The sequence below is a fragment of the Malaclemys terrapin genome, chromosome 8 (assembly GCF_027887155.1).
Source record: "Malaclemys terrapin pileata isolate rMalTer1 chromosome 8, rMalTer1.hap1, whole genome shotgun sequence".
NCBI classification, from domain to species: domain Eukaryota; kingdom Metazoa; phylum Chordata; order Testudines; family Emydidae; genus Malaclemys; species Malaclemys terrapin.
Window position 1 is genome coordinate 65,467,400 of NC_071512.1, and position 16,253 is coordinate 65,483,652.

General features: G+C 45.0%; 1 protein-coding gene across 1 annotated transcript in view; it reads right to left on the reverse strand.

Annotated features, from left to right (window-relative positions):
* Positions 1–2,395: 2,395 nt before the first annotated feature.
* Positions 2,396–16,253, reverse strand: part of LOC128842458 (complement factor H-like) — a 107,069-nt gene continuing 93,211 nt past the window's right edge. The window contains 4 exon segments of the mRNA XM_054038482.1: positions 2,396–3,029; positions 6,395–6,595; positions 8,208–8,408; positions 10,251–10,451. Coding sequence (XP_053894457.1) covers positions 3,016–3,029; positions 6,395–6,595; positions 8,208–8,408; positions 10,251–10,451 — 617 coding nt within the window. The 3' untranslated portion in view covers positions 2,396–3,015.

Sequence of the window (16,253 nt, forward strand, 5' to 3'; positions counted from 1 at the left end):
TTCAGGAACACTAATCTGTTTAAACGGCTGCAGCAAGGGACTTACTTCCCGGACCAGAAAATGACCGTTGGGGATGTTGAAATGCCAATAGTTATTCTTGGGGAACCAGCCTACTCCTTAATGCCATGGCTCATGAAGCCATACACAGGCAGCCTGGACAGGAGTCAGGAGCTGTTCAACTACAGGCTGAGCAAGTGCAGAATGGTGGTAGAATGTGCATTTGGCCGTTTTAAAGGTCACTGGCGATCATTATTGACTCGCTCAGACCTCAGCCAAACCAATATCCCCATTGTTATTTCTGCTTGCTGTGTGCTCCACAATCTCTGTGAAAGTAAGGGCGGGGACCTTTATGGCGGGGTGGGAGGCTGAGGCAAATCGCCTGGCTGCTGATTACGCCCAGACACCAGGGCAATTAGAAGAGCACACCAGGAAGCGCTGTGCATCAGAGAAGCATTACATTAGCCCATGTGATCACACAACTTGGCCATCAAATTAACATAACGTGGATGTTATTAAATTCAAAGACTCTGCAGTATTGCTCCTCAAATTATGAGTTTTTAGTGTTTTGAGATTTTTTTTTGCCTTAGATTATTATTCTAGACTTTATCTTCTGCTTCTTTCCATAAATTGAAAATGTGATAATTTCTGTCTTAGATTAATTCAGCAAGTTATAATGTACTCAATACCCTCTTTTAGTCTTTTCCTTTTAGGGAAGTAAGGGTCCCCCCCTTCTCCAGGGAATGGAGACATCCCTCCCTTCTTCTTGCCAAAGTATGCTTCAGTTTCAGCAAGGGAAGACAATTGCCAAACTTCTCAGAAAATGCTAGGCCACACTCCAGCAAAGCGTATAAGCATGCACTTAACTTTAAGCACAGGTAGTGCCATTGCCATCAAAACTAGCCATGTAGATTTCAAGTAGTAATAATCTTTCTTAGTGAGCCATTCAACAGTAGCAGCAATATCAGTGGGACACTGTCCCAGACTGAAATTCTTCCTCTTAGCTCTGCCACAGATGAATGCTGAAAATATCCTGACATGTAAAAAAGAGGGTTTCCATGAGGACACAACATTTATCAAAAAGCTAAAACACAACCTTGCCTGTTGAAGCCATTCCGTTTTCTATTAAACAGTCAGGGGACTACAGCACCATTGAGAATGATTCTATGGCCCAATGGTTAGCAATTCACCTGATATATATGAGTCTCAAGTCCCTGTGCTAATGAGCATTTTAATTACTTAATTTGTTAGACAAAGTGGAACAGCTGAATAGGAGAGCTTGAGAAAGACATATGCTAATATGCCATTGTCCTGTAGGGCAATCAACGGGGGCAACCTGAGTTTAAGTCCCTCCTCCACATCAATATTTGGACTTAAGGCTCCTCCTACAGGATCACTGCACGCCTGGGTATAATGGCATCACCACCTAGTGGTGTGAGCTTTACAAAAAAGAGCTGACCTGACTTGGGTGCCTAACTCCAGGAGAGAGTTCACCCCTGTCAATCCTGTGTGGAGAAAGGTGCCCAACTCCCACTGAGGAGCAAGGCTTAGGCCACACCCTTGTCCTTGGCATTCCCCACTGGCTGGTTTAGGTGCCTCCTTCTTTAAAATGCTGGCTTTTGTGAATCCCAGTCTAAGGGTATGTCTACATTTGAGCTGGGAGCGGTACCCACGGTAGAGCTGCCCAACCTAGCACCTAAAAGTAGCAGTGTGCAGCAGCAGCACCAGCAATAGCTTGGGTTAGCCAGCCGAATAGGTAGCTGAAGGTCTGGCAGAGTCGGGGAAGCAAGGCTACGCTAGTGCCTGTGTGGTGATAGTTTGAGCAGAGCTAGGGCAGATATGGCTATGCAAGCTGGGAATCACACCTCCAAGCTCAAATGCAGCCCTACTGTTAGGTGCCTGACTCTCCCCAGCCCTTGGATAGGAAGCCTGGGTATTTAAGTTAGAAGTAGGGAATCCACGAGGGAGATCAGTAACATTACCACTGCAATAATGTGAACATTTGCAGCCATCACACAATTTTGGGGAAATGTGTGTGTCTGTGGGGGGAGGGGGGCGTTGGCATTATTCAGCTTTAGCTGCCCCGGGTCTAGAGTGTGGTTTAGACACGTAGTATCCCATCAATGTTCACTGTCTCTTTATTAATTTGTCATTCTCACGTATGTGGATTCTGATAAGTTCATCTCTATCACACCACTGGTCTAGTTTGTTGCATACAGTAAAAGGTAAGAATAGTCAATTTGTTCACACACTACCCAATGCATGCATCATGTTGCTGTTTAATGGGCTGCAGGCTTTCATCTTTGTCTCCCTTTCAACAAATCCTAAAATTCCCTCTCACTTTTCTTCAGGTTGGGTTGTTAGTAAAAAACACACTCAAACAACAGATTTTTTTTTAAATTGCTAAATGAAATATACAACTCTTTAATTTTAAAAAAGAAATAAGACACCATAAGTTTAAATTGTCATCAGAGAAGTGAATATTTTCTATACAACTGTGTTAGATGTCTGGATAATATTTTGGTTGCATGGACTAAAACATTTAAAAGAACGATGACCAACTGCTCGTAGGGATAGGCGGAACTCAAAACAGTCTCAATCCATAAATAAACCTCTGGATGTAGCAATTGGGCTACAAGCCTCCCAAGATAAAGGTTCCTTGTAAGACTTCTAGGAGTTCCTGATTTGGGCCGGAGAGAAATATTGTTACTTTCTGTTTCAGCAAGCGGGAAGTGTGTAATTCAGGACGTGCGGCCAAGTGTACAATTTCCCTTAAAGCTTCCTCTTCCAATTTTCATAAAATAGCCGTAGTTTGGAACTTTTTGCCAATCTGTTGTTACTATTTTATGATTAGTTTAATATACATTGTGACAAAAGAAGTAATTACATGTATCAGTTCAGACAATCTAGGTTAAAATACTGACAAAGAGCATAATGTGTGAACATTACAAATAACTGGTTAATGGCTTCTGCTCCTCAGATCTGGGTTAAAATTATTTGTTTGATGCTTCTTTTTATTCATTCTGAAGTACCTGTCAGAGAGAGAACAAATACTGGAAAATTAATTTAATACGTCAATTTTTTTGAAACAATATTACATACAGATCCCCTATGGGTTTCTCACAGGAACAGACTATTGATTTCAGCACAACGCCTTAACATTCACCCTGGGTAATTTTAGCCATCTTTGGAAACTAAATGGAAACAAACTTAATCAAATGTAATTGCAGTAACTCCTGAACTGCAGTGGATCAACTACTGTTCATATTAAAAGCAAATATTTTATGTTATGTGGAACTTAAAAGCAGGATAGAAAACCATGCGTTGATTTCATACATATTACTGTATTTTATCAGCATCCATTGTGTAGCTACTAGCATTGGAAAGTGATGGAATTTTTGAAGCAGAGATCTTCATTCTGTTTCATCCTATGACTCCTTATCAGCTTCTTCCAGCCAGCCCTCTTCATATATATGCACGAATGATTTGCTTCTGTCCCCAGTGCTATAAAGGGGGCATCATTTCTCAAAACACTTTATCAGAGGTGGTGTGGGAATTATCACAATAATATAGGAGCAAGCCTATTATGGGAGGAAGATCAGCAATTACACCTCTTCTATAGCAGAAGACAGGATAACTAGAATGAGGTAAGACAAAATACATCATTCCATTAATAGATTTTTGATAGTATTGTTGAATTGGAGGTTGGTTAGCTCACAGTAAGTGTGTCTTTAATCTATAGGTAGTCACAGACCTCAGTGGGTATCTCTACACAGCAATGTACGCTAAGGTTAGTGAGACTCGAATCAGCTGACCCATGTCAGGGAACCCTCGGCTTGAGCATCTACACTGCATTTTAACTCTAGGTTAAGGATTTTCTGACCTGTGCTTGAACTAGGACTTTGGCATCCACACCATAGTGCACAGATCCAAGTCAAAATAACCCTATCCCAGAGTGCCTAGCACCTCCTCCCCCTTGTCCCCTGCCCTCTGTTGACACTCTAGCCTTATGAATATGTTGCACTGTGAGAAAACTCTACTACCAACCCAGTTTCCTAACTGTGATGGTGCTATTGAAGGGCGTCCAGGAAGTCTGCACCAAAATCTGGCTGTGGTCTTGTGATCAGGAAGCAGCTCTCTTTGCAAAAAGCTTCTTCTGATCTGCGGGGTACTGCAGGGGGCAGAACCCCAAGAGAAAGGACACTAGGGTCCGGGAGGGTCACCAGGGCCAGTGGCAAGTGAGACACCCACCTGCAGAGGGCGCTCCACTGAAAACCATGCAGGATATCTGGTAGTGTGATTTCAGACTGATGTTCAGCAGACAATGAGTTAATGCTGAACTGAGCTGCTGCCATTTTCAAAGGCAGGTGTGGATTACATTTGCAATAGGGTGCAATAGACTGCATCAGAGATTATAGGCATCCAGAGGACTGAGGAAGATGCCCCAAGGAACTCTGGGATACATCCAGAGGACTTCCAGAACCTGAGTCAAGCTGAGGCCATATGCACACAGGAAAGCAATAGGGCTTGATTCCTGAGTCTGAGCATAGCAAGGGCCCAAACCGTCTAGCACTGCAGGGTCCTGCACCTTAAGTATGAGATCTTGGTTAACACAATTGCTGTGTGGATGCAAAAGGGGGTTAGGCTTGAGCCAGAAAGCTGCAGAGAGCCAGCAGACAGCAAGAGAAGTATTAGTAGCATGGCCTGATAGAAATCCAAAAGAGACCTCCTTGATCAGAATGGTGAATGTAAAGGTTGGCTTGTATTGTGAGCAAGGAAACAGCCTGCTGTTGTCTGATCCAACTGTTCAGAGAAACAGGACTTTGTGTACATTCTTTGTAAACAATAAGGATTGTGTCATGAAAATACCTGTCTCTACCTCCATTTTTCCTCCTCACACAAAAACAAGGCAGAAGACCCTATTGGCTAAACGCTTAGGCCAAAAGGGCAAAGTCAAAGATGGGCAAAATAAATTAAAACAGGAGATGGAGATTTTGCAAAAGGTATTGAAGTAGCAGAGGGAGGTTTCCTATGAAGGTATGAGAGATGACTCGCAGTCTGAGTTAAAATATTTGTTGGGCCAGCAGATATGAAGTCTCCGGGCAGCTTGAGAATCCCGGCTGTGACACTCCCAGTCTGAAATAGAAAGGCAGATTGTAGCGGGGCAGTAACCCCGTTCCTGCCCTGAAGGGCTTAAAACAATCCTGTGAGAGGGCTATGGCAGGGAATCAATAAGCTAGGCTGATTGGGGAGGCAGCCACAAATGGGGCCATGCCCCAGTCAGGCCACAGCTGGCCCTATAAAAGGCCAGTGAGCCAGGAGCTGGCAGAGTCTCTCTAGCTGTTGAGAGGGATGGGTCTGGGTGTGGGGAGCTGAGCAGGGTACCTAGACTGGAGTAGGGCTGGGAAAAGGCCAGAGGAGCTGGGGAGCTCCGGCCTGGAAAACCCCCAGGCTGCAGGTCTTGCTAAAGGATGGAAAAGGTACTGGGGTTGCAGAGGGCAGCCCAAGGGTAGGCAGAGGCAGCAGGTCCAAACCCTCCTTGCCGATGATGAGTGGCAAGTATACTGCAGTCTGCCCCAGTGAGCAGGGGCTAGACGGTGACTGGCAGTAGCCAAAAACTGAGGCGAGGTGTGGATAGGGGGTTGGGGGATCCCCAGGGAGGGGAAACCCAGAGAGACTGCAGGGTACTGCAGGGGGCAGAACCCCAAGAAAAAGGACACTAGAGTCCGGGAGGGTCACCAGGGCCAGCGGCAAGTGAGACACTGGCCTGCTGAGGGCACTCCTGAGTGGACAGAGCAAATTCCCTGGACGACCAGCAGGAGGCGCCGCACCAGTGAGTCATTGCCCCGTTACACAGATAAATAAGGTGACCAATAAATTGACTCTTGTGGATAGAAGGTTTCAAAGGAACTATGCAACATCAGTAAAGTTTTCCCCAATATGGAACGTGTTAGCAGCTATGAACTCCAGCAAGGAATTAAAGAGCTAAAAAAAAAATCAGCATAAGAGGAAAATCAAAGAAGTGTAGACCACAATGGAAGTCAGCTGCCCGGAACTGGGCGGCCAGAGAATTTGGGTAAGACAGGAAACTTACAAAACTTTTCTGCTCTGTTGGTAACCGAAAGAGACCCAGATGTCAGAGGGAGATTATCCCAGCTCAAGTAATAGAGCTCACAAACAAAGTAACCAGTGTATCTCTTTAACCGACCATTTGTCTTCTCTATTTAGATTGCAAGCTGTCTGGGTCAGGAACCATGATTTCCCACATGTTTTTATGGCACCCATCACAATGGTGCCATTGCATTTTTTTAAACCTGAGAAAATCTTGGTAAAAATTTTAACAAATGTTTTAGTCAGATGATTCACCAGAATTGTAGCTTACTTGGAGATCACTTACCTCTTCTCTTACATTTAGGATATGCCAATTTTCCCTCCACACACTGTACTCTAAATGCAGAAGATGTTGGATCCCTCACATATCCATTTTTACAGTTAAATTCAACAAAGTCTCCACTTTCTAAATTCACTCTTGTTTCCGAGCTCCATTTCAGCCCAATATTGTTTTTCTCCATATCTTCTGGGAATGTTATACATAACTCTGGAAATGGAAAAATATAATTTAAGCATGTACATGTGGATCTATCATTGGAAATTTGATTCACTAACTGTATTGAGACCTACCCCATCGCCAAATGGTTTACTTAGCTAAATAAAACAGAAATATTTACAGATAAGATTTATAAAGTAAAAGAGAGATGGTAAGGTTGAGAGAACAAGAAGGAATTATCGAGAAACAGGCTTTCACACAAATCCAGGTGATACTGTGGGAAGGAACAGAGAAGTGACCGGGGCTAGATGAATAGCGAGGGAGACAAGGTTAGAGTCTATTTTACAATCTGGCCCCTCTGTGTCACTCAGCTCATGCAAGAAGTTTGCCGAGTTATAGGCTGTGAAGCTGAGAGCAGGGGGACCAGGGTTGCGGCCCGATTGCTTTTTGACTTGGCGAAACCTGATCATCACTGTTATCCTGTGTGCCAGGCCACAATTCCAGTGGCTCAGTTTTGGAGAGGATGGGGCTAAGGGCTCATGGGCCAAGGCATTAGGCTGCTTGTGGTTGTGTTGCTGGTAGAGTATCTAGGAAGAGGAGAGTCAGGAGGGAGGCAAATCTATGGCCCACACACACATACCTTAAATACCGTTGCACAGCTCCTGCCCTTAGCAATGGATAAACACAGGAGCTGGGGATTAATTGGTGGAGCTGTGTGTCTCTGAGTCAGAAGCTGCCAGAAAGTCAGGGGACAGTAAGAGAAATCTTGGAAGAGTGGCCCTGAGGAAAGGCTGAGAGAGCATTTTTTGGACAGAGTGCTGAATGTGAAGCAGGCTTAGAACTGTAAGCAAAGAAACTTCCTCCTGATGTTCATTTTGCATTCCGAAAAACAGGACTTTGTGTACACTCTTTGTAAATTAAACTGCTTCATAGAAAACCTGACTCTATCCCCAATTTCTCTTCCAAACACAAAAAATGAGGTAGAAGACCCTGAGTATTGGCTAACCACTCAGACCAAAAAGGTAAAAAGAAGATAAAAAGAAATTAAAACAAGACCTGAAACAGGAGTGGGAGACTTCACAAAAGAAACTGAAGCAATATTTGGCAGTTTCCCAGAAAGGTATCAGAGAGGACTCACAGTCTGAGAGAAAATATTTGTTGTGGCAGCAACTACAAAGTCTCTAGGCAGATTGAGAAGCCAGCTGCAAAATTCCCAGTCTAGAATGGCAAGACAGATAAAGGAAGTGACCAACAAAGGTTTCCCAGTAACTAGAGGAGATCAGGAAAGCTTTTCCCAATATAGTTCTTGTTAACAGTGATGAGCTCCAGCAATAACTAAAGGAGGTTTAAAAAAAAAAAAAAAAAATCAGCTTCAGAGCAAATGAGTGCAGACCACAATGGAAGTCAGCGATCTGAATGAGGAATTGGCCAGCCAGAGAACTTGGGTAAGACAAGAACACGTACAAAACTTTTCAGCTCTGTTGGTATCCCATAGAAGCCCAGATGTCAAAGGGAGATTGTTCCAGCTCAAATCATACAGAGGTTATTTTGCTTGTTAGCTCTCTCTCTTTAACCCACCATTTCTCTTAAAAAAAAAAAAAAAAAAAAAAAACCCTTAGAATTCCTCAGTAAAAATATTTTAATTTCACTGGAGATTACTTACCTCTTTTCTTACACTTAGGATATGCCAATTTCCCCTCCACACACTGTACTCTAAATTCAGAAGATGTTGGATCTCTCACATATCCATTTTTACAGTCAAATTCAACAAAGTCTCCACTTTCTAAATTCACTCTTGTTTCCGAGCTCCATTTCAGCCCAATATTGTTTTTCTCCATATCTTCTGGGAATGTTATACATAACTCTGGAAATGGAAAAATATAATTTAAGCATGTACATGTGGATCTATCATTGGAAATTTGATTCACTAACTGTATTGAGACCTACCCCATCGCCAAATGGTTTACTTAGCTAAATAAAACAAATATTTACAGATAAGATTTATAAAGTAAAAGAGAGATGGTAAGGTTGAGAGAACAAGAAGGAATTATTGAGAAACAGGCTTTCACACAAATCCAGGTGATACTGTGGGAAGGAACAGAGAAGTGACCGGGGCTAGATGAATAGCGAGGGAGACAAGGTTAGATTCTATTTTACAATCTGGCCCATTTGTGTCATGCAGCTCATGCAAATGGGCCAGAATCTAGCCATAGCTGGCCAACAGACTACTCCCCATGCAGAATGATACTCTCTCTGAGGCTGGAAAAGGAATTCAGGGCAGTTCACCCTCATAGTGTTAGATAACCACAGTGTGGTGCACGAGACACAGCAGGATGCATGCGCAGGCTGAACAGACACTACTACATGAAATCTCCAATCAAAGGTGCAGGGGACGCAAGTGCACCTAGAATGGAGCACCCATTGGGACACTACTCAAAGAAGAGCGAGAAGGAATTCGAGAGAAGGAGGCTTTCAAAACAACGGTAATCATACTGTATAAAGGAACAGTCTTTTGGAGGTTGGGACCAGATGAGCAGAGAGAGAGAAGCACACGCACCATGACTCGATTTTACAATCTGGCCCCTCTGTGTCACTCAAGTAATACAAGGGGCTTTACTAGGTATAGGCTATGAAGCCAGGGTGGGGGGAACCTGGACTGTGGTCTGATTGTTTTTTGACTGGGCCAGACCTGATCTGCACTGTGATCCTGTGTGCCAGGTCACAACACCAGGCATTGATTTGGAGTGGATGGGATTAGGAGTTTATGGGTCAGCACACTTAAACTGCTGGTTGTGGTGGTGTTGGTGCCTGCATGAGAAAGGAAGAGGACAGTCACGAAGAAGGCAAATCTGTGTTCCACTCACACACACACCTTAATTTTTGCTGCATTGCCCATGTCTGTAGTGATGAATAAACACAGGAGCTGAGGATTAATTGATGAAGCTGTTTATGTCTGAGATAGAAGTTGCCAGAAAGCCAGTGGACAGCAAGAAAAGCCCTGGAAGAGTAGCCCCACAGAAAAGCTGTGAAAGCATTTTTTGGACAGAGTGCTGAATGTGAAGAGATGACTCGCAGTCTGAGAGAAAATATTTGTTGGGTCAGCAACTACAAAGTCTCTAGGCAGATTGAGAAGCCCAGCTGCAACACTCCCAGTGTAAAATGGCAAGACAGATAATTGAGGGGACCAGCAAACTGACCCTCATGGATAGAAGGTTTCCCAGTAACTCGAGACAATCATGAAATCTTTCCCCAATATGGAGCTTCCTAACAGTGATGAGGTCCAGCAAGGACTTGACTTAAGGAGCTAAAAAAATCAGCTTCAGAGGGAAAGCAAATGAGTGCAGACCACAATAGAAGTCAGCTATCTGAATGAGGAATTGGGCCAGCTAGAGAACTTGGGGTAAGACAAGAACACTTACAAAACTTTTCTGCTCTGTTGGTAACTTAAAGAGGCCCAGATGTCAGAGGAATTATGTCCCAGCTCAAGTAATAGAGCTCACAAGCAAAGTAACCCATGAATCTCTTTAATCCACCATTTGTGTTCTCTATTTAGATTGTAAGCTGTCTGGGTCAGGAAGCATGATTTCCCACATGTTTCTATGGTACCCATCACAATGGTGCCATAATATTTTTTTAAACCTGAGAATTCCCTAGTAAAAATTAAGACAGGTAATTCACCAATATTGTAGTTTCACTGGAGATTTACCTTTTCTCTTACATTTAGGATATGCCAATTTCCCCTCCACACACTGTACTCTAAATGCAGAAGATGCTGGATCCTTCACATATCCATTTTTACAGTCAAATTCAACAAAGTTTCCACTTTCTAAATACAATCTTGTTTTCGAACTCCATTTCAGCCCAATATTGTTTTTCTCCATATCTTCTGGGGATATTGTACATGGCTCTGGAAATAGAAAAATATAATTTCAGTATGTACATGTCTCATTGAACATTTGATTCACTAGCTGTATTAAGACTGACCCTGTCCCAAAATGCTTTACATAGCTAAATAAAGCAGGGAAATATTTTCAGATAAGATTTGAACAGAAAAAGGAGAGTCGGTATGGTTGAGAGAACAAGGAGCTCTAGAGAAGGAGACTTTCACACAAACTGGTCCAGGCTTTTGCTAGAGTAGGCATCCCTAAGGAGATCCTGACTGAACAAAGGACTCCCTTCATGTCGAGAGTAATAAAAGACTTATGTACCCTGCTCTGCATCCAGGCCTTGAGGACCTCTGTCTATCATCCCCAAACAGATGGTCTGGTTGAGCGATTTACTCAAGAGCATGATCCGAAAGGTGGTGGCACAAGACAGAAAAGACTGGGATTACCCTCCTTTCATACCGGATGTTTGTGATACGAGAAGTTTCCCCAAGCATCTACTGGATTCTCCATCACAAGGGTGAACCGCCGCCCAAGTAGGTAGTACCATAGAATCTCCATGGCCCATTTAACCGTTAGGCATTCCTTTTCTACTACGGCATACCATTGCTCCTTGGAGGGGGGAGGGCTAGCTCAGTGGTTTGAGCATTGGCCTGCTAAACCCACAGTTGTGAGTTCAATCCTTGAGGGGGCCACTTAGGGATTTGGGACAAAATCAGTACTTGGTCCTGCTAGTGAAGGCAGGGGGCTGGACTCGATGACCTTTCAAGGTCCCTTCCAGTTCTAGGGGATAGGATAGGATAGGAAGTCATTGCGGAGAAACTAAATGGATTCTTTGCTTCAGGTTTCACGGCTGAGGATGTTAGGGAGATTCCCAAACCTGAGTCAGCTTTTGTAGGTGACAAATCTGAGGAACTGTCACAGATTAAAGTGTCACTAGAGGAGGTTTTGGAATTAATTGATAAACTTAACAGTAACAAGTCACCGGGACCAGATGGCATTCACCCAAGAGTTCTGAAAGAACTCAAATGTGAAGTTGCGGAACTATTAACTATGGTTTGTAACCTGTCCTTTAAATCAGCTTCTGTACCCAATGACTGGAAGATTGCTAATGTAACGCCAATATTTAAAAAGGGCTCTAGAGGTGATCCCGGCAATTACAGACCGGTAAGTCTAACATCAGTACAGGGCAAATTAGTTGAAACAATAGAAAAGAATAAATTTGTCAGACACATAGAACATAAATTGTTGGACAAAAGGTTTCTGTAAAGGGAAATCGTGTCTTACTAATCTATTAGAGTTCTTTGAAGGGGTCAACAAACATGTGGACAAGGGGGATCCAGTGGACATAGTATAGATTTCCAGAAAGCCTTTAACAAGGTCCTTCACCAAAGGCTCTTACGTAAATTAAGTTGTTATGGGATAAAAGGGAAGGTCCTTTCATGTATTGAGAACTGCTTAAAAGACAGGGAACAAAGGGTAGGAATAAATGGTAAATGTTCAGAATGGAGAGGGGTAACTAGTGGTGTTCCCCAAGGCAAGGGCGGATTAACAAATTTGCCGCCCCTAGGCCATCAAAAAATTGCCACCCCGCGGCCCTCCCCCTCCCCCCCCGCCAGCTCACTCTGCTCCCCCGCGGCAAGCTGGGGAGGGAGGGGGAGAAGGGGAGTTGCGGCACGCTCGGGGGATGGCGGCAGCAGTGGAGCAGAGGTGAGCTGGGGCGGGCCGGGGAGTGGTTCCCGGCCCCCCGTTACTCCCCATGCCCGCGGGCCCTAGCTCACCTCTGCTCCGCCTCTTCCGAGCATGCTGCAACTCGCTTCTCCCTCCCTCCCAGTGCGGCAAGCCTGGGAGGGAGGTGGAAGGAGGGAAGTGCGGCGCGCCTGGGGGAGGAGGCGGCGGGCCGGGGATTTGGGGAAGGGGTGGAGTTGGGGAGGGGGCAAATTTGCCACCCTAGGCCTAGGCCTTGTTGGCCTAGGTGATAATACGCTGCTGCCCCAAGGGTCAGTCCTAGGACCAATCCTATTCAATTTATTCATAAATGATCTGAAGAAAGGGGTAAAAAGTGAGGTGGCAACGTTTACAGATGATACTAAACTGCTCAAGATAGTTAAGACCAAAGCAGACTGTGAAGAACTTCAAAAAGATCTCACAAAACTAAGTGATTGGACAACAAAATGGCAAATGAAATTTAATGTGGATAAATGTAAAGTAATGCACATTGGAAAAAATAACCCCAATTATGCATACAATATGATGGGTGCTAATTTAGCTACAACGAATCAGGAAAAAGATCGGAGTCATCTTCGATAGTTTTCTGAAGACGTCCATGCAGGATACAGAGGCAGTCAAAAAAGCAAACAGGATGTTAGGAATAATTAAAAAGGGGATAGAGAATAAGATGGAGAATATATTATTGCCCTTATATAAATCGATGGTATGCCAACATCTTGAATACTGCGTACAGATGTGGTCTCCTCATCTCAAAAAAGATATACTGGCACGAGAAAAGGTTCAGAGAAGGGCAACTAAAATGATTAGGGGTTTGGAACGAGTCTCCATATGAGGAGAGATTAAAGAGGCTAGGACTTTTCAGCTTGGAAAAGAGGAGACTAAGGGGGATATGATAGAGGTATGTAAAATCATGAGTGATGTGGAGAAAGTAGATAAGGAAAAGTTATTTACTTATTTCCATAATACAAGAACTAGGGGCCACCAAATGAAGTTAATGGGCAGCAGGTTTAAAACAAATAAAAGGAAGTTCTTCTTCACACAGTGCACAGTCAACTTGTGGAACTCCTTGCCTGAGGAGGTTGTGAAAGCTAGGACTATAACAGTGTTTAAAAGAGAACTGGATAAATTCATGGACATTAAGTCCATTAATGTCTATTAGCCAGGATGGGTAAGAAATGGTGTCCCTAGCCTCTGTTTGTCAGAGAGTGGAGATGGATGGCAGGAGAGAGATCACTTGATCATTACCTGTTAGGTTCATTCCCTCTGGGGCACCTGGCATTGGCCACTGTTGGTAGACAGGATACTGGGCTAGATGGACTTTTGGTCTGACCCAGTATGGCCATTCTTATGTTCTTGGCCCCGCTCAGTTGGTCTTGCCCCACTAACTTCCCTGAGACCAGAGTGACAGCACTCCCAGAGTCCACTCTGGTCTGGATATTGTTCATCTTTACTGGCCTGGTGTACTCATGTGGGGTCGTTGCAACCCCCACCAGGCTGATTAGGCCACATTGGTCCCTGCGATCCCCCAGATTGCCTTGCATGGGCTCCTCTCTGTTGGGGCACTGGGCTGCTATATGCCCCAACTCCCCACACTTGTGACAATGATATCTCATCCGGAGGTTGCCCTCTGTCTTGGGCTTTCTGACCCATTTGCACAGCCCTCCTGCCCCAGACTCCTAGGTTCCTTCAGGGCCGTGGGCCGCTCCTTGGTGCCTGTTCTTTCAGCTATGGCTTTCTTGGAGTTCTCAATAATCCAGGGCCTCTGGGTCAGGACTGGCTTCCTGGAACACCGTATTTCACCTCCTTGGGTTTCAAACAGTTCACGGGCTGCCAGTTGTCTCTCCACGAGGGTGACCAGTTCATCATAGATGGAGGGTCATTCTGGCCTACCCAGGTTCGAGGATAGTCCCCTCATATAGCGGTTCAGCACCAGGAGCTCCATCATTTTCTCAGAGCGGAGGGCCTCTTGGCGTAACCATGTCCGGGCTAGGTGGATTAGGTCAAACAGTTGCGACCGCAGTGTCTTGTCTTCACAATACTGCCATTCATGGAACTTCTGGGCTCGCAAGGCCATCGTTACCTTGGACCTGGCCAGGTTCTCTGCCATCAGCAGGGGGTAATCTGCCGCCTCCTCTGCGGTCATATCATTTTGTGCCTTCCCGCACAAAAATGGGGCAAGGATGCCTGACCACTGGTCTTGGGGCCAGGCCTCCTGTAGGGCTCTCCTCTCGAAGGCCAGGAGGTATGCCTCCACATCATCCTCCTGGGTCATTTTCTGCAGACAGTAGCTGGCCCATGTAGTTCATGTCCCACCATACCCGCGGCTCAGCTCTGTAAGGGCCTTCACCTGGTTCACGAGTTCCTGCAGCATGGCCCAATCTTGGGTGGCCTGATTCATCAGCAGGTGATTAGTCTCCTGCTGCAGCCGCATGGCTTCCTGATGGGTGGCTGCCTGGACCCGGGTAGCTTCCTGCTGGGCAGCGGTGGCTTACACCAGTGCTTTGACCACGTCCTCCATCTTGGGGATGGGGTGGTCATGACCCAATCTGGGTTACATTCACGGGACAGAAATCTCACTCCAGACACCATGTGTGGCAAAATGGCCGATGTTGATATGGTGGGTCCCGCACTTTTCTTGGCAGGGGGAAAGTACGCCACTCTTTGCCCCTGCTCTTGGGGTGCCAAGGGCCCCTCTAATGGCTCGGGAAGGTGGTAGAGGAGAGAAAGGGAGGAGGGGTCTGGGTTTGCTCCTCACTCTGAGCCCCAGCCCCTCTCAACACCTTCAAGTTTCTAACCATCTTCCCTCCTTGGGTAGGGTTACCCTTGGTCCTGGATGCTGGGGGAGGGAGTCTCCCTGTCCTCCAGTTCTCTGGTCTTTCAATTCTTCAGCAACACACTTCCAAACTCCAGTCTTCTCTCCTTCCTTACACCACACTGTCTGCCTGAAGCAGGGTTTTTTAATTAAGTCCCTGACAGGGAACTTCCTGACAGATCGGGCTTCCCGTTGTCCTCTTCCCCCCACCCTGACCTTTGAGTAAGTGACATGGCAGAAGACAAAGGGGATGTGGTGGGCTACATGATCAGTTTATCATAAATTTAAGAACCACTTAATTGACTACAGGTGCTCCAATTAACCTATAGTAACCTACCCTCGTCTATAGGGAACCACACCTTAATTAGCCTAGGGCTTATATATCTCCCCTCGACCACTCTCCCACTTCTCCCTGGCCCTGCTGTAGCACAATAGCTAAATAAAGCAGGGAAATATTTTCAGATAAGATTGAACAGAAAAGGAGAGATGGTACGGTTGAGAGAACAAGAAGGAGCTCTAGAGAAGGAGGCTTTCATACTAACCAGGGTCATATTGTGGGAAGGAACAGAGAAGAGACTGGGGCTGGCTGAATAGAGAGAGAGACAGCATTCTATTCTATTTTACAATCTGACCCCTTTGTGCCACTCAGCTGGTGCAAGTGGGCCAGAATCTAGCTATATCAGGCCAACAAAATACAATCCATGTGGAAGGATACTTACTTTTTGATTATATGAAGCTGGCAGATCGGGCTTCCCGTTGTCCTCTTCCCCCCACCCTGACCTTTGAGTAAGTGACATGGCAGAAGACAAAGGGGATGTGGTGGGCTACATGATCAGTTTATCATAAATTTAAGAACCACACAGAGGTAGCTGCATAGCTGGGGATCACTGCACCACAGTGTACTCCAGCCACCCCCTCCCCTCTCACTCTCAACATATGGAGGTTGGAGAGAGCAGACTATATTGGTTTTATGCCGGTTAGAGTTCCCCCTGGGTAAAAGTGGAATCCCCTGCTGCTCATGCCAGCATCGTGTCTACTCCAAGTACTGAAGAGCAGTGACCAATATTCCTACTGGTCTTCCATAAGTTATTGAATTGTATTTCACAGCATCTGCTATAGTTGAAATCTTTTCAACTAAAATATATATTTGAATATATTTTTTCATGTACAGTAAATGGTAGTTTCATTGTAATGGTTGTTGCAGGTTTTAACTAAGATATATTTTGGGGGTTCATTCTAAATATTTATAATGGTGTGGGTGTTTGCTATTTGCCAATCTTTT